Source organism: Vidua macroura, chromosome 20, assembly GCF_024509145.1.
Source record: "Vidua macroura isolate BioBank_ID:100142 chromosome 20, ASM2450914v1, whole genome shotgun sequence".
Classification (NCBI taxonomy): domain Eukaryota; kingdom Metazoa; phylum Chordata; class Aves; order Passeriformes; family Viduidae; genus Vidua; species Vidua macroura.
The window spans coordinates 4,409,513-4,436,367 of record NC_071590.1 but is presented as its reverse complement, the minus strand read 5'-3'; the positions used below and the strand labels follow the sequence as shown (position 1 = coordinate 4,436,367).

Genomic DNA, 26,855 nt, shown 5'->3' with positions numbered 1-26,855 from the left:
GCAGCTATTGGGACCTATTGTGTGTTTGAGCAGAACACAGAGTCCCAGAATGGTTTGGGGTGGGAGGGATTTTAAGCTCATCTCGTTTCATCCCCTGCCATGGGCAGGGACAGCTTCCACAATCCCAGGATGTGAGTTTGTGGGCCCCAAGTTGGACAACTCCCTGGGGGCTCCCCTGGCAGGGGAGACCCTCCTGGAGCAGTTCTGCATCAGGAATGAGAGACGCATTGGACTTTTTCGGTCTTCAGCCTCTGTTTATTGTTATCTTATCAAAACTTCAGCACATTGTCTGCACCAGACTGCATGCAGGAAAAACAGCACAAAAATGGCTAACAATCTCTTGTTACAAGGCCTTTTAAGTCTAATAAAAAACTAAGCTACCCAGTTAAGAAGTGACACCTAAATTATTTTCCTTTCTAACCCAATAACTGACCCCTAAAGACTTGCAATGCAGATTTTTCTACCCAATTACAAGACACCACCTAAACCCAAGAAGAAAGAGGAAGAAGAAGAAAGAAGAAAGGAACTCAAGATAACACCCTATATCCTCCATCTTGAACCCATCTATAACATACTAAAAATCCTAAAACCAAAATTTCTCACCCATGTGACATACTATACTACTATCTACAATCTCTACAATCTATTTCACACTTTTGTGGTTTCTAGTTTACCCTGAGGCTTTGGAAGTTTTCTCCATGAATGAGGGTCAAAGTCAGTGCTCCCCTGGGGGTCAGGACACCCCAGAGCAAACAGAGAAATATTCCCGGTGCCCTGGTTTTCCACACCAAGATGCTCCAAGCCCCATCCAACCTGGCTTTGGACAGGGATGGGGCAGCCATAGCTGCTCTGGGACACCAGTGCCAGGGCCTTCCCATCCTCACAGGGAGAGATCAGATCCTAAGCATTGTATAATACAGAAGCACTGAAGGATAATTTCTTTGAGGTGTTTATAGAGAAATATGAGAAAACAAATAAAAGAAAAAGAAAAAAATATAAAAAGGAAAAAGGAAAATGATAAGGTCTCTGTGCTTCTCTCTTCTGAAGGGGGTTGGGGAGGGTCTCCATTCTCCTCTTCCCTAGGGAGGTTTGGGTGGTCTCATCCTCATCTGCCCTATGGGGAACCAGGGAAACTTCGTCCACTCTCCCCTTTCAGGTGGCTCAGGAGTCTCCATCCTTTTGCCCTTTTGGGGCAGGGTTGAAGGGGGTCTGTATTTTTCCTTAAATTTAGCCACAGCATCCTGGGAGCCATGGACAGGGAACTGGCAGCTCCAGAACACTTGCTGCTGGAACGCTTGCCTCTGGGAACAGCTTCTTGGAGAGGGCTGGGCTCTCCTTTTTACTTCCAGGCATTTCCTGGCCATCTGAATCCTCAGGGATGAGCAGCTTTTACAGACAGCCATGGCTCTGAGGGAGCAGGAAGTCCTGTCCTAAGGGCTTCCTCCATATCTGGTCCAGCAGCTCTCATGAAGGCACTGGGAGTGGTGGAGAATCTCGCCATGAGTAACCCAATTGTGGAGATCTTCCTCTTGTCCTCCTCCTTCATTGCCTGCTCCAGAGCGTGAGCTGGATATGGACACCTGCCTTTGCTGCTGCAGGATACTATACAGCACCACATCAAGGCGCTACTCCTATGGCACAGCTGCATTTTCCTCACAGTCATGGACTGGGAACTGCAGCACCAGGATATTTGCTCCTGGGACACATCCTTCTAGGATTACGGTACTGCTATGGGCTGGGTTCGCTTCTTTGATTTCAGTCTTTTCCTGGCTATCTGCATCCTCAGGACTGAACAGGTCTTGCTGACACCGGTGCCTATGAGGGAGCAGGCAGTCCAGACCTAAGAGATTCCTCTCTCTGCACCCTGACAGATAAATCTACAATATTGAGGAAAGGCACGAAAAGCTTGACAAAGGGAAGGGAAGACTCTGATTGCCCCTTTTCCCAAGAGGTTTCTCCAGCAGAAGTTGCTAACAAGGACCAGACTGGAGAGCCCGCAACGGGTTGGTGGTTGTTTTGTTTTTCCGGCCCTCAGTCCTGCGTGGGACTCGGTAGCTGGGGGCTGCAGAGGCGCCAGCAAGGCATCAAAGGCAGCCGGCCCACACCCAAGGGTGGCGCAAGATGTCGTCCAGCTGCGGCCGGTCGGCGGGGTGCTGGGCCAAACACCAGCGGATCAGATGTCGGCACTCTGGGGAGAGAAGGCAGAAAGCGCCGGTCAGCGGCAGAAGGCTCCTGCCCGGCTGCTCCCGGCGCCTGCAGAACCCGGGCCAGGCTGCGTGCGCTCAGAGCTGCCCTTTGCGGCACAGCGGCACGGCAGGACACGGCCACCTCCTTCAGCCGAGCGTGCCACACCCAGCCCGTCACGGGCCACCTCCCGCAGCCGGCCCTTGAGGGCGCACCGACGTCCCGCCGAGCTGCTGCGTGAGGGCCCGGCTGGGCTGCGTGCTGCCATCTGCCAAAGGCCGCCTTCTTGAGGCCGGCTACCAACCTGGAGAGACCTGCGGCCTGAAGATAAGCTCCCCCAGCAGGATCTCACGGTCGTCCTCGAAGGGGAGGCACCCGCAGACCATGACATAGAGCAGCACCCCCAGGGACCAGATGGTCGCCGCATGGCCGTGGTAGCAGCCCTGGCAGATCCACTCGGGTGGGCAGTACGTGCGTGTTCCTAGGGGAGACAGGCGGCGCTGTCCGGGCGCAGGCTGCTGCCTTCCAGAGCCTGGACGGACACAACTTCCCCCCCAAGGCCACCCTGCATCGCCCAGAGAATTGGCCGAAGCCAGGAAACCGCTCGGCAAGGCAGAGAAGGCCAGCGGAGCAGCCCAAGCCCTACAGCCCTGCCGAGCTGAGGGGTGGGGCCTGGCTTTTGCAGCCCCCCTCTGTCAGCAGAGCCTGCGGCCGGCTCCTGGGGCACGGCATCTGCCCCGCGCCGCGGGGCAGCCGGCAGCCGGCTGAATGCCGCGCCCCACCGCCCCGGAGGGAACGGGGCCATGCAGTGCCTGGCGCTGGGAGCAGGGCCCGGGCCGCGGGCTCACCGGCAAATTGAGTGAAGGCCCGCTCCTGGAGGAAGGTGCCGCAACCGAAGTCGATGAGCTTCAGGTCGCCGCTCTCCGGGTCCACGAGGAGGTTCTCTGGCTTGATGTCCCGGTGCAGGACGCCGCAGGCGGTGCAGTGCCGCACGGCCTCCAGCACCTGGCAGAAAAGCCAGCGCGCCGCCTCCTCGCTCAGGAACTCCTGCTCCTGCAGGAGCTGCAGGAGATCCTGCGACCGCTCCGGGCGCTCCAGCACCAGCACGAAGCTGTCAGGCAGCTCGAACCAGTCCAGGAGCTGGATGATGCTGCGGCAGCCAGAGCCCACCTTCTCCATCAGCACGACCTCCATTGGAACACGGCTGCCGTCGGGCTGTGAGGAAAAGACAATGCCTCCAGCAGGCCAGCTGGAGCTACCCTGTGCCTCCGCTGCCCCCTGCCCGCCACGACCCGCTCTGGCCCGCAGGCCCCGCTCACTCACCCGCTCGTCCCACTGCAGGACGCTCTCCCGGGCCACGTGCTTGATGGCCACCTGCAAGCCATCGACAGAGGGGGGCTGAGCTCGAGCCCTGCCCCGCTCCGGCCCTGGCCCTCCGGCCGCGCCCGGCCCTGCCGGCCACTTACCGGGCTCCCGTCCGAGAGGCGGGTCCCCGAGAAAACGGTGCCGAAGCCACCGCTCCCCAGCTGCGGGCCCAGCAGGTACAGCTCCTGCAGCTCCTTCTTTTGCCCTGCGGCCGAGAGCGAGCCATCAGCCCTGCGCCCAGGGCCCCCCGTGCCCGCCAGCCAAGCGGGCCGGGGCACCGCGGGCCACCTTGCCCTCACCTGCTTCCTGCTGCGCGCCGGGCAGCGGCCCCCGCCCTGCAGCCGTCGGGCCGGTGAGCGGCAGGGCTGGGCCGGGGCAGCACGCACAGGCGGCTGCAGGAGCCGCGGGGCAGCGGGGCGCGGCGGCACCGTCGCTGGCCCCGGCGTCCTGGGCCGGACTCTGCTCTTCTGGACGGCCGGGGCTGCAGCCCGAGGTGTCGCACAGGGGGGTCCCAGGAGCAGCTGCAAACCACACAGGGGATTTTTGAAGCCGTGCCCTCAGAGGCGCTGAGAACAGCCAGGGACTAGGCTGTGCTCAGAGACCCTGGCCCGGCCCAGGAATGCCCCCCAAGGGCCCCAGGGGAGCCGCAGGCAGCTCCTCAGAAGATCTCACCTTCTGTTAGGGCCTTCCCGGTAGTCGGTGGCTGTGTCAGAGCAGCTTCCTGGAGATGGAGGTCTCCAGGTCTCTGGAGGATGGCCTCCTCCACCAGGCACGGGCTGCTGCCCGCCGGCACAGCGTCCTGGGAGCTGTGGGCCGGCAACTGCCGGCTGCAGGACACTTGCTGCTCCGCCACCTGCTCCTGAGATGGCTCCCCTGCATCGGGCTGGGCTCCCACCTGGACTCGCGGGCTTTCCCTGGCCACGTCAGCGCTCAGGGTTGCGCCCGTCTTGTTGACGTCGACGGGTCCAAGGGAGCTGGGAGACCTGTCCACGGGCTCTGCACCTTCTGCACGCTGACAGGTCTCACTGAGCCTCTCTGAGGGATGGAGGCTGTCAGAGATAGCCGAGGCTCCTGGCAGGATGGACGTTCCCTGACAGCCTGAGCTTCTTGCAGGGATGGCGGGTGTCTGTGCCATCCTTGCAAGGCTTGAGGCTCTCCCAGGGATGGAGAAGCTTCCTGGGAGCTGCCTCCTCATGGGATGGGGGCTCCTGAAGGAGCTGGGCGAGCCACAGCAGGGCAGGTGGCCTCGCTTCACCAGCTCCTCCAGTTCTTCCCACAAGGCCTGCCACATCCCATCGTAGAGCGGCACAGATGTCCCATTGCGAGCCCAGAGCAAGCTCATCAGTTCCTGCAGCTGTTGGGCCACTGCCACGCAGGGGCCGCAGCTGCAGGAGCCGTCCAGGGGGCTGGCGGGAGCACCTGGCCGCTGGCGAGGGGTCGGCCGAGGCCTGGAGGGCCTGGGAGCCGCAGGGGCTCCTCGGTTCCTCCGTGAGCCTCTGGGCCGGACCCCGGGGCGCTTGCGCCTCTTTGGTGTCCTTGTCTGCCGCCTCCGTGGTTGCCAGCGGCCGAGGGCCCACCAGACAGCCACAGCGGCCAGCAGCAGGACAAGCGCGGTCATGAGGACGCCACCGTCACACATGGCTCCGGCACGTCCCATCGCGACTGCACTGGCAGCCGCGGGGGCTGGCCCGGCTTATATAGGCACGGTGATGTCACAGAGCTGTGGCAGGACAGCCCTGTGCCGTCAGAGCCCCGCCTCACGCCTCACTCGGCCCCTTTGTGCCGTCACGGCCCCGCCTCACCCCGCCCAGGCTGACGCTGGCCTGTCCTTCCATCGCTTCCCAGTAGTGCCAAGGATGACCCTCTCCACCATTTTCCTGCTGTCAAGATTAGATTGAAGGGATGGAGTTTCCTGGGAAGTCCCAAGCCTTTCCTGTCGAGTCAGATACAGCTGGAGAACATTGCCCCAGCGTAGACCTCCTTTTGGGCTTTCAGGACCTTGGCTAGATGATTTAAGGGCTTCCCACTGGGACATACTGGGATGAATCCCACCCAACGCCACATCCCATGGATATTGTTCTGGTCCCAGTTGTCCCCAGCAATCCCAAATGGAAGATCACTGTCCCTCACAGCACTGTGCCTCCACCGTTGGACGCCCTTCGGCACCCAGGGAAGCCGTGGTTTGCAAGAGGCTGCAGCCACAGCTTTAATGGGAAACTGAGCAGTGGCAGGCAGCTCACTAATCCTTAAAGCCTCACATCAGGTTAGGACTTTGTTGACCAAAAGAGCCTCTCATGCAACGGGACGATCTAGAACGGAGAAGCGGGGAAGGGTTTAACCCCACTGCCTGTTTAACTGGTCCTGAGGGAGGAGACTTGAAGGAATCTCATGACTGCATTTAGGTAATCGATCTCCAGATGCCGAGGAGAGACTCAGTTATCCCTCTTGGAATCAATGTTTGGGATTTTTCTTTTTCTGGAGCAGTAAATTAGGATGGAGATGGAGGTTTCTGGTTGTGTTCCCAACAGGGCAGCCATTTGGCACAGCCCACGAACACGGCATCGCAGTCCATGTGGCTGTAGGACAGAGCCTCGTGTTCCGCTTCTTTCCCTCTGCCGCTGCCCAGTGCCACCAGCTCCCCCTGGCAATGAGCGGGTTCCGGGCTGAGCCAGGGCAGCGCGAAGGTGCAGCAGCTCAAGGATCCGCTGCCCGGGCACTTCCCGGGATAGGGCCGCCCTGGGCCTTGGCATGGACAGAGGGTCCCCCTTGTCTGCTCGGTCTGACCCTCCTGCCCCAGCCTCGCTGGGCTCCACTGAGGTTCCTCCCGTGAGGGACGCTCTCCACCCAGATGCTGCCCCTGATTCCTTGCATCCACAGCACTGTTTTCCCTGGATTCTAGCCAGGGCTTCCCCTGTGTAAGGGGCTGGGCTATGCAGGGGAGAGGGTGTGGAGCTTTCCCCAGCCACCGTTAGCGGTTTCAGGCCGCCAAGAGCTCTTGTGTCTCCCTTTTCCCCACCAATATCCCTCTGTGCCCTCCTTGCCGACGTTTCCCCTCAGCAGCGCCGAGCCTTTTCCCGCCCTTTTTCCCCTCAGCGCTGGCCCCGCCCCCTCGGCTCTGGGAGCGCCTCCCGCCCGCCCCTCCTCAATTAACGCCCTTAGCTCTTCCCTCATTAATGCCTCACTCATTAACGCCCTGGCGGCCAAGAGCGGAGCTCTGGAGGAGCTCTGTGGAACACCCTGGCTGCGTGGGGCAGGGCTGAGATGCCTGCTCTTGCCCCCGCTTTCAGGCCAGGGATCCAGGGCACCGTGATCCCCGGGAAAGATGCTCCGTCCCAGCTCACTTCACCAGTTCCTGTCTGTTGTTTATTGCTGCCCAGTGAAGAAAAGTCACATTGTCTGCTTGTCAAACATCATATCCTGCGTCTATCAGTTTATTGTATCGCTCTGGTATTTCATCCCTTATATGAGGGAAAAAAAAAAAAAAAAATAAAAACCCCAAAACCAAAAAAAAAACCAAAAACCCATTGTAATTTTTTCAGTATTCTCCGTTATTGGAGACAGTCGCGTCCTAAAGAAAAAATACATCTCCGTAAGCATCACCCAGCAGTTCCTACTTAAAGAAATTCTACGCTGCCTTCCATGAACGGCTTGTAAAAAGCGTGGGGCTGTGCCTCGAGGAGTAGAATTTTCTACTTGAACAAACCTGTCTGAAATTCTTTTGGTTTATTTACAATAGCAGCTGTAAGTGATTTTTCTTCTTCTACTACAGGGAGAAAATGAAACTGAAAATGTTTCCTTTGCAAAAATGGAAGCTTTGTAACAACGGGCATCCTGCTCCTGGGGAAAAGGTGTCATGGCCCTTGGAGAACTGGCAGTCGCCGCTGACAGGACGTTAGAAAAGGGCTAATTTTCCCTCCCAGCTCAGCCTCCAGGCCGGGGCTGACACACAGAGCTCTCACCATCCCCTCAGGGCGGGGTCTTGGCTGGAAGGATCTCAGCTCGGGCCAGGCCTTTGGCTAGAGCCTTGGAGAGCCATTCAGGGTACAAGAGGGTTGGCAGCCATGAGAAAAGAAAACAGAAATGAAAGAGCGTGTGCATTTATGAAGAGAAACTATTTACTACCAAACGCTGTGTTGGTAGGTCAGGGCAGTAGAGAGAAGGTAGCAGAGATTAGTAGCTGGCACCTGGGTGCATTTCTGTAACTAGAGCGGTTGGTGCACTCTCCATCAGTTGTTTTTAGGGGAGAGGAAGATATTTTTGGGGGGCACAGTGGACCCAAGGCCATGGGAGCAAGTCCAGGATGTCATCTGCCTTCCCCTGTGAATGAGCAGGAAAGCTAAGAGACAAAGTCAGGTTTTCTCCTTATCCTGAAGGTGAAGCAGAGAAGGGGAAATTCAGAGCTGACAAAAACATGCCATTTGGGGTGCACAAGTGCAGGGAGACCCCTCCCTTGCTGGTCAGGAGGTGCTATGGGCATCCAGTGATTCTTTGTTACAATAGCCAAGTCTCCAGAAGGGAGCTGGCTAGAAATGCCACTCCTTCCACCCAAAGTCCTAAAGCTCTGGGCTACAGGCTGTAACAAAGGTCTCGAGAATCGCTCCCTTCCAGAACACGAGTCCTCAACGGGAGACAGCAGGGTTCAGGGCTGCTAACACCGGGGGGTTTCCCTTGGAGTCCCCAGGGATGACTTTCTCCGGGGCTCCTTCCTCCGCTGCAGGGCTCTCCTCACGCACGTTCCCCGCCCCAAGACGGGAGGCTGAGCCTGCTGGGGCGTGTCCGTCTGTCCTAGGGTTCCTTTTGGCATCTGCCCAGCCCCGCACAGCTCCCTTGGAGGCTGCTGTCGCCTGAATGGAGACAGACTGGGCTGCATTTTCCTGCTGATGATTTGAGGGGAAGAAAGAGGAAGAGTCCATCAGGGCTCAACGGAAAAGGACGCTTTGACGCTTCTGCTTGTTCTCACAGCCTTAGCAGCGGAGCAACGTCTCTGTTCCTGCCGCCCACTCGGCGCTGGAATCCACAGACGGGCCCATGTTTCACTTCAGGGGACCCCAAGCAAGCGGCCAGATCAGTTTGAAAGGGCAGCTGTTGTTCCGCTGTTGCCCTTCTGGCCTTGTTAAAGCCCCTCCTACCTGCACTACAACCTGAGCTTGAAGACACAAAAAACCACCTACGTGGAGGAGAGGCATGGAAGCTTGACAAAGGGAAGGGAAGACTCTGATTGCCCCTTTTCCCAAGAGGTTTCTCCAGCAGAAGTTGCTAACAAGGACCAGACTGGAGAGCCCGCAACGGGTTGGTGGTTGTTTTGTTTTTCCGGCCCTCAGTCCTGCGTGGGACTCGGTAGCTGGGGGCTGCAGAGGCGCCAGCAAGGCATCAAAGGCAGCCGGCCCACACCCAAGGGTGGCGCAAGATGTCGTCCAGCTGCGGCCGGTCGGCGGGGTGCTGGGCCAAACACCAGCGGATCAGATGTCGGCACTCTGGGGAGAGAAGGCAGAAAGCGCCGGTCAGCGGCAGAAGGCTCCTGCCCGGCTGCTCCCGGCGCCTGCAGAACCCGGGCCAGGCTGCGTGCGCTCAGAGCTGCCCTTTGCGGCACAGCGGCACGGCAGGACACGGCCACCTCCTTCAGCCGAGCGTGCCACACCCAGCCCGTCACGGGCCACCTCCCGCAGCCGGCCCTTGAGGGCGCACCGACGTCCCGCCGAGCTGCTGCGTGAGGGCCCGGCTGGGCTGCGTGCTGCCATCTGCCAAAGGCCGCCTTCTTGAGGCCGGCTACCAACCTGGAGAGACCTGCGGCCTGAAGATAAGCTCCCCCAGCAGGATCTCACGGTCGTCCTCGAAGGGGAGGCACCCGCAGACCATGACATAGAGCAGCACCCCCAGGGACCAGATGGTCGCCGCATGGCCGTGGTAGCAGCCCTGGCAGATCCACTCGGGTGGGCAGTACGTGCGTGTTCCTAGGGGAGACAGGCGGCGCTGTCCGGGCGCAGGCTGCTGCCTTCCAGAGCCTGGACGGACACAACTTCCCCCCCAAGGCCACCCTGCATCGCCCAGAGAATTGGCCGAAGCCAGGAAACCGCTCGGCAAGGCAGAGAAGGCCAGCGGAGCAGCCCAAGCCCTACAGCCCTGCCGAGCTGAGGGGTGGGGCCTGGCTTTTGCAGCCCCCCTCTGTCAGCAGAGCCTGCGGCCGGCTCCTGGGGCACGGCATCTGCCCCGCGCCGCGGGGCAGCCGGCAGCCGGCTGAATGCCGCGCCCCACCGCCCCGGAGGGAACGGGGCCATGCAGTGCCTGGCGCTGGGAGCAGGGCCCGGGCCGTGGGCTCACCGGCAAATTGAGTGAAGGCCCGCTCCTGGAGGAAGGTGCCGCAACCGAAGTCGATGAGCTTCAGGTCGCCGCTCTCCGGGTCCACGAGGAGGTTCTCTGGCTTGATGTCCCGGTGCAGGACGCCGCAGGCGGTGCAGTGCCGCACGGCCTCCAGCACCTGGCAGAAAAGCCAGCGCGCCGCCTCCTCGCTCAGGAACTCCTGCTCCTGCAGGAGCTGCAGGAGATCCTGCGACCGCTCCGGGCGCTCCAGCACCAGCACGAAGCTGTCAGGCAGCTCGAACCAGTCCAGGAGCTGGATGATGCTGCGGCAGCCAGAGCCCACCTTCTCCATCAGCACGACCTCCATTGGAACACGGCTGCCGTCGGGCTGTGAGGAAAAGACAATGCCTCCAGCAGGCCAGCTGGAGCTACCCTGTGCCTCCGCTGCCCCCTGCCCGCCACGACCCGCTCTGGCCCGCAGGCCCCGCTCACTCACCCGCTCGTCCCACTGCAGGACGCTCTCCCGGGCCACGTGCTTGATGGCCACCTGCAAGCCATCGACAGAGGGGGGCTGAGCTCGAGCCCTGCCCCGCTCCGGCCCTGGCCCTCCGGCCGCGCCCGGCCCTGCCGGCCACTTACCGGGCTCCCGTCCGAGAGGCGGGTCCCCGAGAAAACGGTGCCGAAGCCACCGCTCCCCAGCTGCGGGCCCAGCAGGTACAGCTCCTGCAGCTCCTTCTTTTGCCCTGCGGCCGAGAGCGAGCCATCAGCCCTGCGCCCAGGGCCCCCCGTGCCCGCCAGCCAAGCGGGCCGGGGCACCGCGGGCCACCTTGCCCTCACCTGCTTCCTGCTGCGCGCCGGGCAGCGGCCCCCGCCCTGCAGCCGTCGGGCCGGTGAGCGGCAGGGCTGGGCCGGGGCAGCACGCACAGGCGGCTGCAGGAGCCGCGGGGCAGCGGGGCGCGGCGGCACCGTCGCTGGCCCCGGCGTCCTGGGCCGGACTCTGCTCTTCTGGACGGCCGGGGCTGCAGCCCGAGGTGTCGCACAGGGGGGTCCCAGGAGCAGCTGCAAACCACACAGGGGATTTTTGAAGCCGTGCCCTCAGAGGCGCTGAGAACAGCCAGGGACTAGGCTGTGCTCAGAGACCCTGGCCCGGCCCAGGAATGCCCCCCAAGGGCCCCAGGGGAGCCGCAGGCAGCTCCTCAGAAGATCTCACCTTCTGTTAGGGCCTTCCCGGTAGTCGGTGGCTGTGTCAGAGCAGCTTCCTGGAGATGGAGGTCTCCAGGTCTCTGGAGGATGGCCTCCTCCACCAGGCACGGGCTGCTGCCCGCCGGCACAGCGTCCTGGGAGCTGTGGGCCGGCAACTGCCGGCTGCAGGACACTTGCTGCTCCGCCACCTGCTCCTGAGATGGCTCCCCTGCATCGGGCTGGGCTCCCACCTGGACTCGCGGGCTTTCCCTGGCCACGTCAGCGCTCAGGGTTGCGCCCGTCTTGTTGACGTCGACGGGTCCAAGGGAGCTGGGAGACCTGTCCACGGGCTCTGCACCTTCTGCACGCTGACAGGTCTCACTGAGCCTCTCTGAGGGATGGAGGCTGTCAGAGATAGCCGAGGCTCCTGGCAGGATGGACGTTCCCTGACAGCCTGAGCTTCTTGCAGGGATGGCGGGTGTCTGTGCCATCCTTGCAAGGCTTGAGGCTCTCCCAGGGATGGAGAAGCTTCCTGGGAGCTGCCTCCTCATGGGATGGGGGCTCCTGAAGGAGCTGGGCGAGCCACAGCAGGGCAGGTGGCCTCGCTTCACCAGCTCCTCCAGTTCTTCCCACAAGGCCTGCCACATCCCATCGTAGAGCGGCACAGATGTCCCATTGCGAGCCCAGAGCAAGCTCATCAGTTCCTGCAGCTGTTGGGCCACTGCCACGCAGGGGCCGCAGCTGCAGGAGCCGTCCAGGGGGCTGGCGGGAGCACCTGGCCGCTGGCGAGGGGTCGGCCGAGGCCTGGAGGGCCTGGGAGCCGCAGGGGCTCCTCGGTTCCTCCGTGAGCCTCTGGGCCGGACCCCGGGGCGCTTGCGCCTCTTTGGTGTCCTTGTCTGCCGCCTCCGTGGTTGCCAGCGGCCGAGGGCCCACCAGACAGCCACAGCGGCCAGCAGCAGGACAAGCGCGGTCATGAGGACGCCACCGTCACACATGGCTCCGGCACGTCCCATCGCGACTGCACTGGCAGCCGCGGGGGCTGGCCCGGCTTATATAGGCACGGTGATGTCACAGAGCTGTGGCAGGACAGCCCTGTGCCGTCAGAGCCCCGCCTCACGCCTCACTCGGCCCCTTTGTGCCGTCACGGCCCCGCCTCACCCCGCCCAGGCTGACGCTGGCCTGTCCTTCCATCGCTTCCCAGTAGTGCCAAGGATGACCCTCTCCACCATTTTCCTGCTGTCAAGATTAGATTGAAGGGATGGAGTTTCCTGGGAAGTCCCAAGCCTTTCCTGTCGAGTCAGATACAGCTGGAGAACATTGCCCCAGCGTAGACCTCCTTTTGGGCTTTCAGGACCTTGGCTAGATGATTTAAGGGCTTCCCACTGGGACATACTGGGATGAATCCCACCCAACGCCACATCCCATGGATATTGTTCTGGTCCCAGTTGTCCCCAGCAATCCCAAATGGAAGATCACTGTCCCTCACAGCACTGTGCCTCCACCGTTGGACGCCCTTCGGCACCCAGGGAAGCCGTGGTTTGCAAGAGGCTGCAGCCACAGCTTTAATGGGAAACTGAGCAGTGGCAGGCAGCTCACTAATCCTTAAAGCCTCACATCAGGTTAGGACTTTGTTGACCAAAAGAGCCTCTCATGCAACGGGACGATCTAGAACGGAGAAGCGGGGAAGGGTTTAACCCCACTGCCTGTTTAACTGGTCCTGAGGGAGGAGACTTGAAGGAATCTCATGACTGCATTTAGGTAATCGATCTCCAGATGCCGAGGAGAGACTCAGTTATCCCTCTTGGAATCAATGTTTGGGATTTTTCTTTTTCTGGAGCAGTAAATTAGGATGGAGATGGAGGTTTCTGGTTGTGTTCCCAACAGGGCAGCCATTTGGCACAGCCCACGAACACGGCATCGCAGTCCATGTGGCTGTAGGACAGAGCCTCGTGTTCCGCTTCTTTCCCTCTGCCGCTGCCCAGTGCCACCAGCTCCCCCTGGCAATGAGCGGGTTCCGGGCTGAGCCAGGGCAGCGCGAAGGTGCAGCAGCTCAAGGATCCGCTGCCCGGGCACTTCCCGGGATAGGGCCGCCCTGGGCCTTGGCATGGACAGAGGGTCCCCCTTGTCTGCTCGGTCTGACCCTCCTGCCCCAGCCTCGCTGGGCTCCACTGAGGTTCCTCCCGTGAGGGACGCTCTCCACCCAGATGCTGCCCCTGATTCCTTGCATCCACAGCACTGTTTTCCCTGGATTCTAGCCAGGGCTTCCCCTGTGTAAGGGGCTGGGCTATGCAGGGGAGAGGGTGTGGAGCTTTCCCCAGCCACCGTTAGCGGTTTCAGGCCGCCAAGAGCTCTTGTGTCTCCCTTTTCCCCACCAATATCCCTCTGTGCCCTCCTTGCCGACGTTTCCCCTCAGCAGCGCCGAGCCTTTTCCCGCCCTTTTTCCCCTCAGCGCTGGCCCCGCCCCCTCGGCTCTGGGAGCGCCTCCCGCCCGCCCCTCCTCAATTAACGCCCTTAGCTCTTCCCTCATTAATGCCTCACTCATTAACGCCCTGGCGGCCAAGAGCGGAGCTCTGGAGGAGCTCTGTGGAACACCCTGGCTGCGTGGGGCAGGGCTGAGATGCCTGCTCTTGCCCCCGCTTTCAGGCCAGGGATCCAGGGCACCGTGATCCCCGGGAAAGATGCTCCGTCCCAGCTCACTTCACCAGTTCCTGTCTGTTGTTTATTGCTGCCCAGTGAAGAAAAGTCACATTGTCTGCTTGTCAAACATCATATCCTGCGTCTATCAGTTTATTGTATCGCTCTGGTATTTCATCCCTTATATGAGGGAAAAAAAAAAAAAAAAATAAAAACCCCAAAACCAAAAAAAAACCCAAAAACCCATTGTAATTTTTTCAGTATTCTCCGTTATTGGAGACAGTCGCGTCCTAAAGAAAAAATACATCTCCGTAAGCATCACCCAGCAGTTCCTACTTAAAGAAATTCTACGCTGCCTTCCATGAACGGCTTGTAAAAAGCGTGGGGCTGTGCCTCGAGGAGTAGAATTTTCTACTTGAACAAACCTGTCTGAAATTCTTTTGGTTTATTTACAATAGCAGCTGTAAGTGATTTTTCTTCTTCTACTACAGGGAGAAAATGAAACTGAAAATGTTTCCTTTGCAAAAATGGAAGCTTTGTAACAACGGGCATCCTGCTCCTGGGGAAAAGGTGTCATGGCCCTTGGAGAACTGGCAGTCGCCGCTGACAGGACGTTAGAAAAGGGCTAATTTTCCCTCCCAGCTCAGCCTCCAGGCCGGGGCTGACACACAGAGCTCTCACCATCCCCTCAGGGCGGGGTCTTGGCTGGAAGGATCTCAGCTCGGGCCAGGCCTTTGGCTAGAGCCTTGGAGAGCCATTCAGGGTACAAGAGGGTTGGCAGCCATGAGAAAAGAAAACAGAAATGAAAGAGCGTGTGCATTTATGAAGAGAAACTATTTACTACCAAACGCTGTGTTGGTAGGTCAGGGCAGTAGAGAGAAGGTAGCAGAGATTAGTAGCTGGCACCTGGGTGCATTTCTGTAACTAGAGCGGTTGGTGCACTCTCCATCAGTTGTTTTTAGGGGAGAGGAAGATATTTTTGGGGGGCACAGTGGACCCAAGGCCATGGGAGCAAGTCCAGGATGTCATCTGCCTTCCCCTGTGAATGAGCAGGAAAGCTAAGAGACAAAGTCAGGTTTTCTCCTTATCCTGAAGGTGAAGCAGAGAAGGGGAAATTCAGAGCTGACAAAAACATGCCATTTGGGGTGCACAAGTGCAGGGAGACCCCTCCCTTGCTGGTCAGGAGGTGCTATGGGCATCCAGTGATTCTTTGTTACAATAGCCAAGTCTCCAGAAGGGAGCTGGCTAGAAATGCCACTCCTTCCACCCAAAGTCCTAAAGCTCTGGGCTACAGGCTGTAACAAAGGTCTCGAGAATCGCTCCCTTCCAGAACACGAGTCCTCAACGGGAGACAGCAGGGTTCAGGGCTGCTAACACCGGGGGGTTTCCCTTGGAGTCCCCAGGGATGACTTTCTCCGGGGCTCCTTCCTCCGCTGCAGGGCTCTCCTCACGCACGTTCCCCGCCCCAAGACGGGAGGCTGAGCCTGCTGGGGCGTGTCCGTCTGTCCTAGGGTTCCTTTTGGCATCTGCCCAGCCGCGCACAGCTCCCTTGGAGGCTGCTGTCGCCTGAATGGAGACAGACTGGGCTGCATTTTCCTGCTGATGATTTGAGGGGAAGAAAGAGGAAGAGTCCATCAGGGCTCAACGGAAAAGGACGCTTTGACGCTTCTGCTTGTTCTCACAGCCTTAGCAGCGGAGCAACGTCTCTGTTCCTGCCGCCCACTCGGCGCTGGAATCCACAGACGGGCCCATGTTTCACTTCAGGGGACCCCAAGCAAGCGGCCAGATCAGTTTGAAAGGGCAGCTGTTGTTCCGCTGTTGCCCTTCTGGCCTTGTTAAAGCCCCTCCTACCTGCACTACAACCTGAGCTTGAAGACACAAAAAACCACCTACGTGGAGGAGAGGCATGGAAGCTTGACAAAGGGAAGGGAAGACTCTGATTGCCCCTTTTCCCAAGAGGTTTCTCCAGCAGAAGTTGCTAACAAGGACCAGACTGGAGAGCCCGCAACGGGTTGGTGGTTGTTTTGTTTTTCCGGCCCTCAGTCCTGCGTGGGACTCGGTAGCTGGGGGCTGCAGAGGCGCCAGCAAGGCATCAAAGGCAGCCGGCCCACACCCAAGGGTGGCGCAAGATGTCGTCCAGCTGCGGCCGGTCGGCGGGGTGCTGGGCCAAACACCAGCGGATCAGATGTCGGCACTCTGGGGAGAGAAGGCAGAAAGCGCCGGTCAGCGGCAGAAGGCTCCTGCCCGGCTGCTCCCGGCGCCTGCAGAACCCGGGCCAGGCTGCGTGCGCTCAGAGCTGCCCTTTGCGGCACAGCGGCACGGCAGGACACGGCCACCTCCTTCAGCCGAGCGTGCCACACCCAGCCCGTCACGGGCCACCTCCCGCAGCTGGCCCTTGAGGGCGCACCGACGTCCCGCCGAGCTGCTGCGTGAGGGCCCGGCTGGGCTGCGTGCTGCCATCTGCCAAAGGCCGCCTTCTTGAGGCCGGCTACCAACCTGGAGAGACCTGCGGCCTGAAGATAAGCTCCCCCAGCAGGATCTCACGGTCGTCCTCGAAGGGGAGGCACCCGCAGACCATGACATAGAGCAGCACCCCCAGGGACCAGATGGTCGCCGCATGGCCGTGGTAGCAGCCCTGGCAGATCCACTCGGGTGGGCAGTACGTGCGTGTTCCTAGGGGAGACAGGCGGCGCTGTCCGGGCGCAGGCTGCTGCCTTCCAGAGCCTGGACGGACACAACTTCCCCCCCAAGGCCACCCTGCATCGCCCAGAGAATTGGCCGAAGCCAGGAAACCGCTCGGCAAGGCAGAGAAGGCCAGCGGAGCAGCCCAAGCCCTACAGCCCTGCCGAGCTGAGGGGTGGGGCCTGGCTTTTGCAGCCCCCCTCTGTCAGCAGAGCCTGCGGCCGGCTCCTGGGGCACGGCATCTGCCCCGCGCCGCGGGGCAGCCGGCAGCCGGCTGAATGCCGCGCCCCACCGCCCCGGAGGGAACGGGGCCATGCAGTGCCTGGCGCTGGGAGCAGGGCCCGGGCCGCGGGCTCACCGGCAAATTGAGTGAAGGCCCGCTCCTGGAGGAAGGTGCCGCAACCGAAGTCGATGAGCTTCAGGTCGCCGCTCTCCGGGTCCACGAGGAGGTTCTCTGGCTTGATGTCCCGGTGCAGGACGCCGCAGGCGGTGCAGTGCCGCACGGCCTCCAGCACCTGGCAGAAAAGCCAGCGCGCCGCCTCCTCGCTCAGGAACTCCTGCTCCTGCAGGAGCTGCAGGAGATCCTGCGACCGCTCCGGGCGCTCCAGCACCAGCACGAAGCTGTCAGGCAGCTCGAACCAGTCCAGGAGCTGGATGATGCTGCGGCAGCCAGAGCCCACCTTCTCCATCAGCACGACCTCCATTGGAACACGGCTGCCGTCGGGCTGTGAGGAAAAGACAATGCCTCCAGCAGGCCAGCTGGAGCTACCCTGTGCCTCCGCTGCCCCCTGCCCGCCACGACCCGCTCTGGCCCGCAGGCCCCGCTCACTCACCCGCTCGTCCCACTGCAGGACGCTCTCCCGGGCCACGTGCTTGATGGCCACCTGCAAGCCATCGACAGAGGGGGGCTGAGCTCGAGCCCTGCCCCGCTCCGGCCCTGGCCCTCCGGCCGCGCCCGGCCCTGCCGGCCACTTACCGGGCTCCCGTCCGAGAGGCGGGTCCCCGAGAAAACGGTGCCGAAGCCACCGCTCCCCAGCTGCGGGCCCAGCAGGTACAGCTCCTGCAGCTCCTTCTTTTGCCCTGCGGCCGAGAGCGAGCCATCAGCCCTGCGCCCAGGGCCCCCCGTGCCCGCCAGCCAAGCGGGCCGGGGCACCGCGGGCCACCTTGCCCTCACCTGCTTCCTGCTGCGCGCCGGGCAGCGGCCCCCGCCCTGCAGCCGTCGGGCCGGTGAGCGGCAGGGCTGGGCCGGGGCAGCACGCACAGGCGGCTGCAGGAGCCGCGGGGCAGCGGGGCGCGGCGGCACCGTCGCTGGCCCCGGCGTCCTGGGCCGGACTCTGCTCTTCTGGACGGCCGGGGCTGCAGCCCGAGGTGTCGCACAGGGGGGTCCCAGGAGCAGCTGCAAACCACACAGGGGATTTTTGAAGCCGTGCCCTCAGAGGCGCTGAGAACAGCCAGGGACTAGGCTGTGCTCAGAGACCCTGGCCCGGCCCAGGAATGCCCCCCAAGGGCCCCAGGGGAGCCGCAGGCAGCTCCTCAGAAGATCTCACCTTCTGTTAGGGCCTTCCCGGTAGTCGGTGGCTGTGTCAGAGCAGCTTCCTGGAGATGGAGGTCTCCAGGTCTCTGGAGGATGGCCTCCTCCACCAGGCACGGGCTGCTGCCCGCCGGCACAGCGTCCTGGGAGCTGTGGGCCGGCAACTGCCGGCTGCAGGACACTTGCTGCTCCGCCACCTGCTCCTGAGATGGCTCCCCTGCATCGGGCTGGGCTCCCACCTGGACTCGCGGGCTTTCCCTGGCCACGTCAGCGCTCAGGGTTGCGCCCGTCTTGTTGACGTCGACGGGTCCAAGGGAGCTGGGAGACCTGTCCACGGGCTCTGCACCTTCTGCACGCTGACAGGTCTCACTGAGCCTCTCTGAGGGATGGAGGCTGTCAGAGATAGCCGAGGCTCCTGGCAGGATGGACGTTCCCTGACAGCCTGAGCTTCTTGCAGGGATGGCGGGTGTCTGTGCCATCCTTGCAAGGCTTGAGGCTCTCCCAGGGATGGAGAAGCTTCCTGGGAGCTGCCTCCTCATGGGATGGGGGCTCCTGAAGGAGCTGGGCGAGCCACAGCAGGGCAGGTGGCCTCGCTTCACCAGCTCCTCCAGTTCTTCCCACAAGGCCTGCCACATCCCATCGTAGAGCGGCACAGATGTCCCATTGCGAGCCCAGAGCAAGCTCATCAGTTCCTGCAGCTGTTGGGCCACTGCCACGCAGGGGCCGCAGCTGCAGGAGCCGTCCAGGGGGCTGGCGGGAGCACCTGGCCGCTGGCGAGGGGTCGGCCGAGGCCTGGAGGGCCTGGGAGCCGCAGGGGCTCCTCGGTTCCTCCGTGAGCCTCTGGGCCGGACCCCGGGGCGCTTGCGCCTCTTTGGTGTCCTTGTCTGCCGCCTCCGTGGTTGCCAGCGGCCGAGGGCCCACCAGACAGCCACAGCGGCCAGCAGCAGGACAAGCGCGGTCATGAGGACGCCACCGTCACACATGGCTCCGGCACGTCCCATCGCGACTGCACTGGCAGCCGCGGGGGCTGGCCCGGCTTATATAGGCACGGTGATGTCACAGAGCTGTGGCAGGACAGCCCTGTGCCGTCAGAGCCCCGCCTCACGCCTCACTCGGCCCCTTTGTGCCGTCACGGCCCCGCCTCACCCCGCCCAGGCTGACGCTGGCCTGTCCTTCCATCGCTTCCCAGTAGTGCCAAGGATGACCCTCTCCACCATTTTCCTGCTGTCAAGATTAGATTGAAGGGATGGAGTTTCCTGGGAAGTCCCAAGCCTTTCCTGTCGAGTCAGATACAGCTGGAGAACATTGCCCCAGCGTAGACCTCCTTTTGGGCTTTCAGGACCTTGGCTAGATGATTTAAGGGCTTCCCACTGGGACATACTGGGATGAATCCCACCCAACGCCACATCCCATGGATATTGTTCTGGTCCCAGTTGTCCCCAGCAATCCCAAATGGAAGATCACTGTCCCTCACAGCACTGTGCCTCCACCGTTGGACGCCCTTCGGCACCCAGGGAAGCCGTGGTTTGCAAGAGGCTGCAGCCACAGCTTTAATGGGAAACTGAGCAGTGGCAGGCAGCTCACTAATCCTTAAAGCCTCACATCAAGTTAGGACTTTGTTGACCAAAAGAGCCTCTCATGCAACGGGACGATCTAGAACGGAGAAGCGGGGAAGGGTTTAACCCCACTGCCTGTTTAACTGGTCCTGAGGGAGGAGACTTGAAGGAATCTCATGACTGCATTTAGGTAATCGATCTCCAGATGCCGAGGAGAGACTCAGTTATCCCTCTTGGAATCAATGTTTGGGATTTTTCTTTTTCTGGAGCAGTAAATTAGGATGGAGATGGAGGTTTCTGGTTGTGTTCCCAACAGGGCAGCCATTTGGCACAGCCCACGAACACGGCATCGCAGTCCATGTGGCTGTAGGACAGAGCCTCGTGTTCCGCTTCTTTCCCTCTGCCGCTGCCCAGTGCCACCAGCTCCCCCTGGCAATGAGCGGGTTCCGGGCTGAGCCAGGGCAGCGCGAAGGTGCAGCAGCTCAAGGATCCGCTGCCCGGGCACTTCCCGGGATAGGGCCGCCCTGGGCCTTGGCATGGACAGAGGGTCCCCCTTGTCTGCTCGGTCTGACCCTCCTGCCCCAGCCTCGCTGGGCTCCACTGAGGTTCCTCCCGTGAGGGACGCTCTCCACCCAGATGCTGCCCCTGATTCCTTGCATCCACAGCACTGTTTTCCCTGGATTCTAGCCAGGGCTTCCCCTGTGTAAGGGGCTGGGCTATGCAGGGGAGAGGGTGTGGAGCTTTCCCCAGCCACCGTTAGCGGTTTCAGGCCGCCAAGAGCTCTTGTGTCTCCCTTTTCCCCACCAATATCCCTCTGTGCCCTCCTTGCCGACGTTTCCCCTCAGCAGCGCCGAGCCTTTTCCCGCCCTTTTTCCCCTCAGCGCTGGCCCCGCCCCCTCGGCTCTGGGAGCGCCTCCCGCCCGCCCCTCCTCAATTAACGCCCTTAGCTCTTCCCTCATTAATGCCTCACTCATTAACGCCCTGGCGGCCAAGAGCGGAGCTCTGGAGGAGCTCTGTGGAACACCCTGGCTGCGTGGGGCAGGGCTGAGATGCCTGCTCTTGCCCCCGCTTTCAGGCCAGGGATCCAGGGCACCGTGATCCCCGGGAAAGATGCTCCGTCCCAGCTCACTTCACCAGTTCCTGTCTGTTGTTTATTGCTGCCCAGTGAAGAAAAGTCACATTGTCTGCTTGTCAAACATCATATCCTGCGTCTATCAGTTTATTGTATCGCTCTGGTATTTCATCCCTTATATGAGGGAAAAAAAAAAAAAAAAATAAAAACCCCAAAACCAAAAAAAAACCCAAAAACCCATTGTAATTTTTTCAGTATTCTCCGTTATTGGAGACAGTCGCGTCCTAAAGAAAAAATACATCTCCGTAAGCATCACCCAGCAGTTCCTACTTAAAGAAATTCTACGCTGCCTTCCATGAACGGCTTGTAAAAAGCGTGGGGCTGTGCCTCGAGGAGTAGAATTTTCTACTTGAACAAACCTGTCTGAAATTCTTTTGGTTTATTTACAATAGCAGCTGTAAGTGATTTTTCTTCTTCTACTACAGGGAGAAAATGAAACTGAAAATGTTTCCTTTGCAAAAATGGAAGCTTTGTAACAACGGGCATCCTGCTCCTGGGGAAAAGGTGTCATGGCCCTTGGAGAACTGGCAGTCGCCGCTGACAGGACGTTAGAAAAGGGCTAATTTTCCCTCCCAGCTCAGCCTCCAGGCCGGGGCTGACACACAGAGCTCTCACCATCCCCTCAGGGCGGGGTCTTGGCTGGAAGGATCTCAGCTCGGGCCAGGCCTTTGGCTAGAGCCTTGGAGAGCCATTCAGGGTACAAGAGGGTTGGCAGCCATGAGAAAAGAAAACAGAAATGAAAGAGCGTGTGCATTTATGAAGAGAAACTATTTACTACCAAACGCTGTGTTGGTAGGTCAGGGCAGTAGAGAGAAGGTAGCAGAGATTAGTAGCTGGCACCTGGGTGCATTTCTGTAACTAGAGCGGTTGGTGCACTCTCCATCAGTTGTTTTTAGGGGAGAGGAAGATATTTTTGGGGGGCACAGTGGACCCAAGGCCATGGGAGCAAGTCCAGGATGTCATCTGCCTTCCCCTGTGAATGAGCAGGAAAGCTAAGAGACAAAGTCAGGTTTTCTCCTTATCCTGAAGGTGAAGCAGAGAAGGGGAAATTCAGAGCTGACAAAAACATGCCATTTGGGGTGCACAAGTGCAGGGAGACCCCTCCCTTGCTGGTCAGGAGGTGCTATGGGCATCCAGTGATTCTTTGTTACAATAGCCAAGTCTCCAGAAGGGAGCTGGCTAGAAATGCCACTCCTTCCACCCAAAGTCCTAAAGCTCTGGGCTACAGGCTGTAACAAAGGTCTCGAGAATCGCTCCCTTCCAGAACACGAGTCCTCAACGGGAGACAGCAGGGTTCAGGGCTGCTAACACCGGGGGGTTTCCCTTGGAGTCCCCAGGGATGACTTTCTCCGGGGCTCCTTCCTCCGCTGCAGGGCTCTCCTCACGCACGTTCCCCGCCCCAAGACGGGAGGCTGAGCCTGCTGGGGCGTGTCCGTCTGTCCTAGGGTTCCTTTTGGCATCTGCCCAGCCCCGCACAGCTCCCTTGGAGGCTGCTGTCGCCTGAATGGAGACAGACTGGGCTGCATTTTCCTGCTGATGATTTGAGGGGAAGAAAGAGGAAGAGTCCATCAGGGCTCAACGGAAAAGGACGCTTTGACGCTTCTGCTTGTTCTCACAGCCTTAGCAGCGGAGCAACGTCTCTGTTCCTGCCGCCCACTCGGCGCTGGAATCCACAGACGGGCCCATGTTTCACTTCAGGGGACCCCAAGCAAGCGGCCAGATCAGTTTGAAAGGGCAGCTGTTGTTCCGCTGTTGCCCTTCTGGCCTTGTTAAAGCCCCTCCTACCTGCACTACAACCTGAGCTTGAAGACACAAAAAACCACCTACGTGGAGGAGAGGCATGGAAGCTTGACAAAGGGAAGGGAAGACTCTGATTGCCCCTTTTCCCAAGAGGTTTCTCCAGCAGAAGTTGCTAACAAGGACCAGACTGGAGAGCCCGCAACGGGTTGGTGGTTGTTTTGTTTTTCCGGCCCTCAGTCCTGCGTGGGACTCGGTAGCTGGGGGCTGCAGAGGCGCCAGCAAGGCATCAAAGGCAGCCGGCCCACACCCAAGGGTGGCGCAAGATGTCGTCCAGCTGCGGCCGGTCGGCGGGGTGCTGGGCCAAACACCAGCGGATCAGATGTCGGCACTCTGGGGAGAGAAGGCAGAAAGCGCCGGTCAGCGGCAGAAGGCTCCTGCCCGGCTGCTCCCGGCGCCTGCAGAACCCGGGCCAGGCTGCGTGCGCTCAGAGCTGCCCTTTGCGGCACAGCGGCACGGCAGGACACGGCCACCTCCTTCAGCCGAGCGTGCCACACCCAGCCCGTCACGGGCCACCTCCCGCAGCCGGCCCTTGAGGGCGCACCGACGTCCCGCCGAGCTGCTGCGTGAGGGCCCGGCTGGGCTGCGTGCTGCCATCTGCCAAAGGCCGCCTTCTTGAGGCCGGCTACCAACCTGGAGAGACCTGCGGCCTGAAGATAAGCTCCCCCAGCAGGATCTCACGGTCGTCCTCGAAGGGGAGGCACCCGCAGACCATGACATAGAGCAGCACCCCCAGGGACCAGATGGTCGCCGCATGGCCGTGGTAGCAGCCCTGGCAGATCCACTCGGGTGGGCAGTACGTGCGTGTTCCTAGGGGAGACAGGCGGCGCTGTCCGGGCGCAGGCTGCTGCCTTCCAGAGCCTGGACGGACACAACTTCCCCCCCAAGGCCACCCTGCATCGCCCAGAGAATTGGCCGAAGCCAGGAAACCGCTCGGCAAGGCAGAGAAGGCCAGCGGAGCAGCCCAAGCCCTACAGCCCTGCCGAGCTGAGGGGTGGGGCCTGGCTTTTGCAGCCCCCCTCTGTCAGCAGAGCCTGCGGCCGGCTCCTGGGGCACGGCATCTGCCCCGCGCCGCGGGGCAGCCGGCAGCCGGCTGAATGCCGCGCCCCACCGCCCCGGAGGGAACGGGGCCATGCAGTGCCTGGCGCTGGGAGCAGGGCCCGGGCCGCGGGCTCACCGGCAAATTGAGTGAAGGCCCGCTCCTGGAGGAAGGTGCCGCAACCGAAGTCGATGAGCTTCAGGTCGCCGCTCTCCGGGTCCACGAGGAGGTTCTCTGGCTTGATGTCCCGGTGCAGGACGCCGCAGGCGGTGCAGTGCCGCACGGCCTCCAGCACCTGGCAGAAAAGCCAGCGCGCCGCCTCCTCGCTCAGGAACTCCTGCTCCTGCAGGAGCTGCAGGAGATCCTGCGACCGCTCCGGGCGCTCCAGCACCAGCACGAAGCTGTCAGGCAGCTCGAACCAGTCCAGGAGCTGGATGATGCTGCGGCAGCCAGAGCCCACCTTCTCCATCAGCACGACCTCCATTGGAACACGGCTGCCGTCGGGCTGTGAGGAAAAGACAATGCCTCCAGCAGGCCAGCTGGAGCTACCCTGTGCCTCCGCTGCCCCCTGCCCGCCACGACCCGCTCTGGCCCGCAGGCCCCGCTCACTCACCCGCTCGTCCCACTGCAGGACGCTCTCCCGGGCCACGTGCTTGATGGCCACCTGCAAGCCATCGACAGAGGGGGGCTGAGCTCGAGCCCTGCCCCGCTCCGGCCCTGGCCCTCCGGCCGCGCCCGGCCCTGCCGGCCACTTACCGGGCTCCCGTCCGAGAGGCGGGTCCCCGAGAAAACGGTGCCGAAGCCACCGCTCCCCAGCTGCGGGCCCAGCAGGTACAGCTCCTGCAGCTCCTTCTTTTGCCCTGCGGCCGAGAGCGAGCCATCAGCCCTGCGCCCAGGGCCCCCCGTGCCCGCCAGCCAAGCGGGCCGGGGCACCGCGGGCCACCTTGCCCTCACCTGCTTCCTGCTGCGCGCCGGGCAGCGGCCCCCGCCCTGCAGCCGTCGGGCCGGTGAGCGGCAGGGCTGGGCCGGGGCAGCACGCACAGGCGGCTGCAGGAGCCGCGGGGCAGCGGGGCGCGGCGGCACCGTCGCTGGCCCCGGCGTCCTGGGCCGGACTCTGCTCTTCTGGACGGCCGGGGCTGCAGCCCGAGGTGTCGCACAGGGGGGTCCCAGGAGCAGCTGCAAACCACACAGGGGATTTTTGAAGCCGTGCCCTCAGAGGCGCTGAGAACAGCCAGGGACTAGGCTGTGCTCAGAGACCCTGGCCCGGCCCAGGAATGCCCCCCAAGGGCCCCAGGGGAGCCGCAGGCAGCTCCTCAGAAGATCTCACCTTCTGTTAGGGCCTTCCCGGTAGTCGGTGGCTGTGTCAGAGCAGCTTCCTGGAGATGGAGGTCTCCAGGTCTCTGGAGGATGGCCTCCTCCACCAGGCACGGGCTGCTGCCCGCCGGCACAGCGTCCTGGGAGCTGTGGGCCGGCAACTGCCGGCTGCAGGACACTTGCTGCTCCGCCACCTGCTCCTGAGATGGCTCCCCTGCATCGGGCTGGGCTCCCACCTGGACTCGCGGGCTTTCCCTGGCCACGTCAGCGCTCAGGGTTGCGCCCGTCTTGTTGACGTCGACGGGTCCAAGGGAGCTGGGAGACCTGTCCACGGGCTCTGCACCTTCTGCACGCTGACAGGTCTCACTGAGCCTCTCTGAGGGATGGAGGCTGTCAGAGATAGCCGAGGCTCCTGGCAGGATGGACGTTCCCTGACAGCCTGAGCTTCTTGCAGGGATGGCGGGTGTCTGTGCCATCCTTGCAAGGCTTGAGGCTCTCCCAGGGATGGAGAAGCTTCCTGGGAGCTGCCTCCTCATGGGATGGGGGCTCCTGAAGGAGCTGGGCGAGCCACAGCAGGGCAGGTGGCCTCGCTTCACCAGCTCCTCCAGTTCTTCCCACAAGGCCTGCCACATCCCATCGTAGAGCGGCACAGATGTCCCATTGCGAGCCCAGAGCAAGCTCATCAGTTCCTGCAGCTGTTGGGCCACTGCCACGCAGGGGCCGCAGCTGCAGGAGCCGTCCAGGGGGCTGGCGGGAGCACCTGGCCGCTGGCGAGGGGTCGGCCGAGGCCTGGAGGGCCTGGGAGCCGCAGGGGCTCCTCGGTTCCTCCGTGAGCCTCTGGGCCGGACCCCGGGGCGCTTGCGCCTCTTTGGTGTCCTTGTCTGCCGCCTCCGTGGTTGCCAGCGGCCGAGGGCCCACCAGACAGCCACAGCGGCCAGCAGCAGGACAAGCGCGGTCATGAGGACGCCACCGTCACACATGGCTCCGGCACGTCCCATCGCGACTGCACTGGCAGCCGCGGGGGCTGGCCCGGCTTATATAGGCACGGTGATGTCACAGAGCTGTGGCAGGACAGCCCTGTGCCGTCAGAGCCCCGCCTCACGCCTCACTCGGCCCCTTTGTGCCGTCACGGCCCCGCCTCACCCCGCCCAGGCTGACGCTGGCCTGTCCTTCCATCGCTTCCCAGTAGTGCCAAGGATGACCCTCTCCACCATTTTCCTGCTGTCAAGATTAGATTGAAGGGATGGAGTTTCCTGGGAAGTCCCAAGCCTTTCCTGTCGAGTCAGATACAGCTGGAGAACATTGCCCCAGCGTAGACCTCCTTTTGGGCTTTCAGGACCTTGGCTAGATGATTTAAGGGCTTCCCACTGGGACATACTGGGATGAATCCCACCCAACGCCACATCCCATGGATATTGTTCTGGTCCCAGTTGTCCCCAGCAATCCCAAATGGAAGATCACTGTCCCTCACAGCACTGTGCCTCCACCGTTGGACGCCCTTCGGCACCCAGGGAAGCCGTGGTTTGCAAGAGGCTGCAGCCACAGCTTTAATGGGAAACTGAGCAGTGGCAGGCAGCTCACTAATCCTTAAAGCCTCACATCAAGTTAGGACTTTGTTGACCAAAAGAGCCTCTCATGCAACGGGACGATCTAGAACGGAGAAGCGGGGAAGGGTTTAACCCCACTGCCTGTTTAACTGGTCCTGAGGGAGGAGACTTGAAGGAATCTCATGACTGCATTTAGGTAATCGATCTCCAGATGCCGAGGAGAGACTCAGTTATCCCTCTTGGAATCAATGTTTGGGATTTTTCTTTTTCTGGAGCAGTAAATTAGGATGGAGATGGAGGTTTCTGGTTGTGTTCCCAACAGGGCAGCCATTTGGCACAGCCCACGAACACGGCATCGCAGTCCATGTGGCTGTAGGACAGAGCCTCGTGTTCCGCTTCTTTCCCTCTGCCGCTGCCCAGTGCCACCAGCTCCCCCTGGCAATGAGCGGGTTCCGGGCTGAGCCAGGGCAGCGCGAAGGTGCAGCAGCTCAAGGATCCGCTGCCCGGGCACTTCCCGGGATAGGGCCGCCCTGGGCCTTGGCATGGACAGAGGGTCCCCCTTGTCTGCTCGGTCTGACCCTCCTGCCCCAGCCTC

At 61.3% G+C, this 26,855-nt stretch overlaps 4 protein-coding genes across 4 annotated transcripts; all 4 read right to left on the bottom strand.

Annotated features, from left to right (window-relative positions):
* Nucleotides 1–1,997: 1,997 nt before the first annotated feature.
* Nucleotides 1,998–5,206, bottom strand: LOC128817467 (uncharacterized). Its single transcript, XM_053995951.1, has 7 exons — nucleotides 4,222–5,206; nucleotides 3,849–4,070; nucleotides 3,651–3,754; nucleotides 3,508–3,558; nucleotides 3,033–3,399; nucleotides 2,489–2,665; nucleotides 1,998–2,188 (listed from the first exon to the last, which is right to left on the bottom strand). Exons 1-7 carry the CDS (start codon nucleotides 5,204–5,206, stop codon nucleotides 2,085–2,087), a joined length of 2,010 nt encoding a protein of 669 aa, XP_053851926.1. The 3' UTR covers nucleotides 1,998–2,084.
* Nucleotides 5,207–8,832: 3,626 nt separating this feature from the next.
* Nucleotides 8,833–12,041, bottom strand: LOC128817466 (uncharacterized). The gene is made up of 7 exons (XM_053995950.1): nucleotides 11,057–12,041; nucleotides 10,684–10,905; nucleotides 10,486–10,589; nucleotides 10,343–10,393; nucleotides 9,868–10,234; nucleotides 9,324–9,500; nucleotides 8,833–9,023 (listed from the first exon to the last, which is right to left on the bottom strand). Exons 1-7 carry the CDS (start codon nucleotides 12,039–12,041, stop codon nucleotides 8,920–8,922), a joined length of 2,010 nt encoding a protein of 669 aa, XP_053851925.1. The 3' UTR covers nucleotides 8,833–8,919.
* Nucleotides 12,042–15,667: 3,626 nt separating this feature from the next.
* LOC128817465 (uncharacterized) lies at nucleotides 15,668–18,876 on the bottom strand. The gene is made up of 7 exons (XM_053995949.1): nucleotides 17,892–18,876; nucleotides 17,519–17,740; nucleotides 17,321–17,424; nucleotides 17,178–17,228; nucleotides 16,703–17,069; nucleotides 16,159–16,335; nucleotides 15,668–15,858 (listed from the first exon to the last, which is right to left on the bottom strand). Exons 1-7 carry the CDS (start codon nucleotides 18,874–18,876, stop codon nucleotides 15,755–15,757), a joined length of 2,010 nt encoding a protein of 669 aa, XP_053851924.1. The 3' UTR covers nucleotides 15,668–15,754.
* A 3,626-nt stretch (nucleotides 18,877–22,502) lies between these two features.
* On the bottom strand, nucleotides 22,503–25,711 carry LOC128817464 (uncharacterized). The gene is made up of 7 exons (XM_053995948.1): nucleotides 24,727–25,711; nucleotides 24,354–24,575; nucleotides 24,156–24,259; nucleotides 24,013–24,063; nucleotides 23,538–23,904; nucleotides 22,994–23,170; nucleotides 22,503–22,693 (listed from the first exon to the last, which is right to left on the bottom strand). Exons 1-7 carry the CDS (start codon nucleotides 25,709–25,711, stop codon nucleotides 22,590–22,592), a joined length of 2,010 nt encoding a protein of 669 aa, XP_053851923.1. The 3' UTR covers nucleotides 22,503–22,589.
* Between the last annotated feature and the right edge of the window lie 1,144 nt (nucleotides 25,712–26,855).

Excerpts from the sequence above, each read along its gene's own strand:
- LOC128817467 (XM_053995951.1), bottom strand. The coding sequence starts at position 5,206 with ATGGGACGTGCCGGAGCCATGTGTGACGGTGGCGTCCTCATGACCGCG. Across the intron at positions 3,755-3,848 it reads CGGCGCGCAGCAGGAAGCAG|GGCAAAAGAAGGAGCTGCAG; the intron begins GTGAGGGCAAGG and ends TCTCGGCCGCAG. Across the intron at positions 3,400-3,507 it reads TCCTGCAGTGGGACGAGCGG|CCCGACGGCAGCCGTGTTCC; the intron begins GTGAGTGAGCGG and ends TTTTCCTCACAG.
- LOC128817466 (XM_053995950.1), bottom strand. The coding sequence starts at position 12,041 with ATGGGACGTGCCGGAGCCATGTGTGACGGTGGCGTCCTCATGACCGCG. Across the intron at positions 10,235-10,342 it reads TCCTGCAGTGGGACGAGCGG|CCCGACGGCAGCCGTGTTCC; the intron begins GTGAGTGAGCGG and ends TTTTCCTCACAG. Across the intron at positions 9,501-9,867 it reads GGCCTTCACTCAATTTGCCG|GAACACGCACGTACTGCCCA; the intron begins GTGAGCCCACGG and ends TGTCTCCCCTAG.
- LOC128817465 (XM_053995949.1), bottom strand. The coding sequence starts at position 18,876 with ATGGGACGTGCCGGAGCCATGTGTGACGGTGGCGTCCTCATGACCGCG. Across the intron at positions 17,229-17,320 it reads GCCTCTCGGACGGGAGCCCG|GTGGCCATCAAGCACGTGGC; the intron begins GTAAGTGGCCGG and ends GATGGCTTGCAG. Across the intron at positions 16,336-16,702 it reads GGCCTTCACTCAATTTGCCG|GAACACGCACGTACTGCCCA; the intron begins GTGAGCCCGCGG and ends TGTCTCCCCTAG.
- LOC128817464 (XM_053995948.1), bottom strand. The coding sequence starts at position 25,711 with ATGGGACGTGCCGGAGCCATGTGTGACGGTGGCGTCCTCATGACCGCG. Across the intron at positions 24,260-24,353 it reads CGGCGCGCAGCAGGAAGCAG|GGCAAAAGAAGGAGCTGCAG; the intron begins GTGAGGGCAAGG and ends TCTCGGCCGCAG. Across the intron at positions 24,064-24,155 it reads GCCTCTCGGACGGGAGCCCG|GTGGCCATCAAGCACGTGGC; the intron begins GTAAGTGGCCGG and ends GATGGCTTGCAG.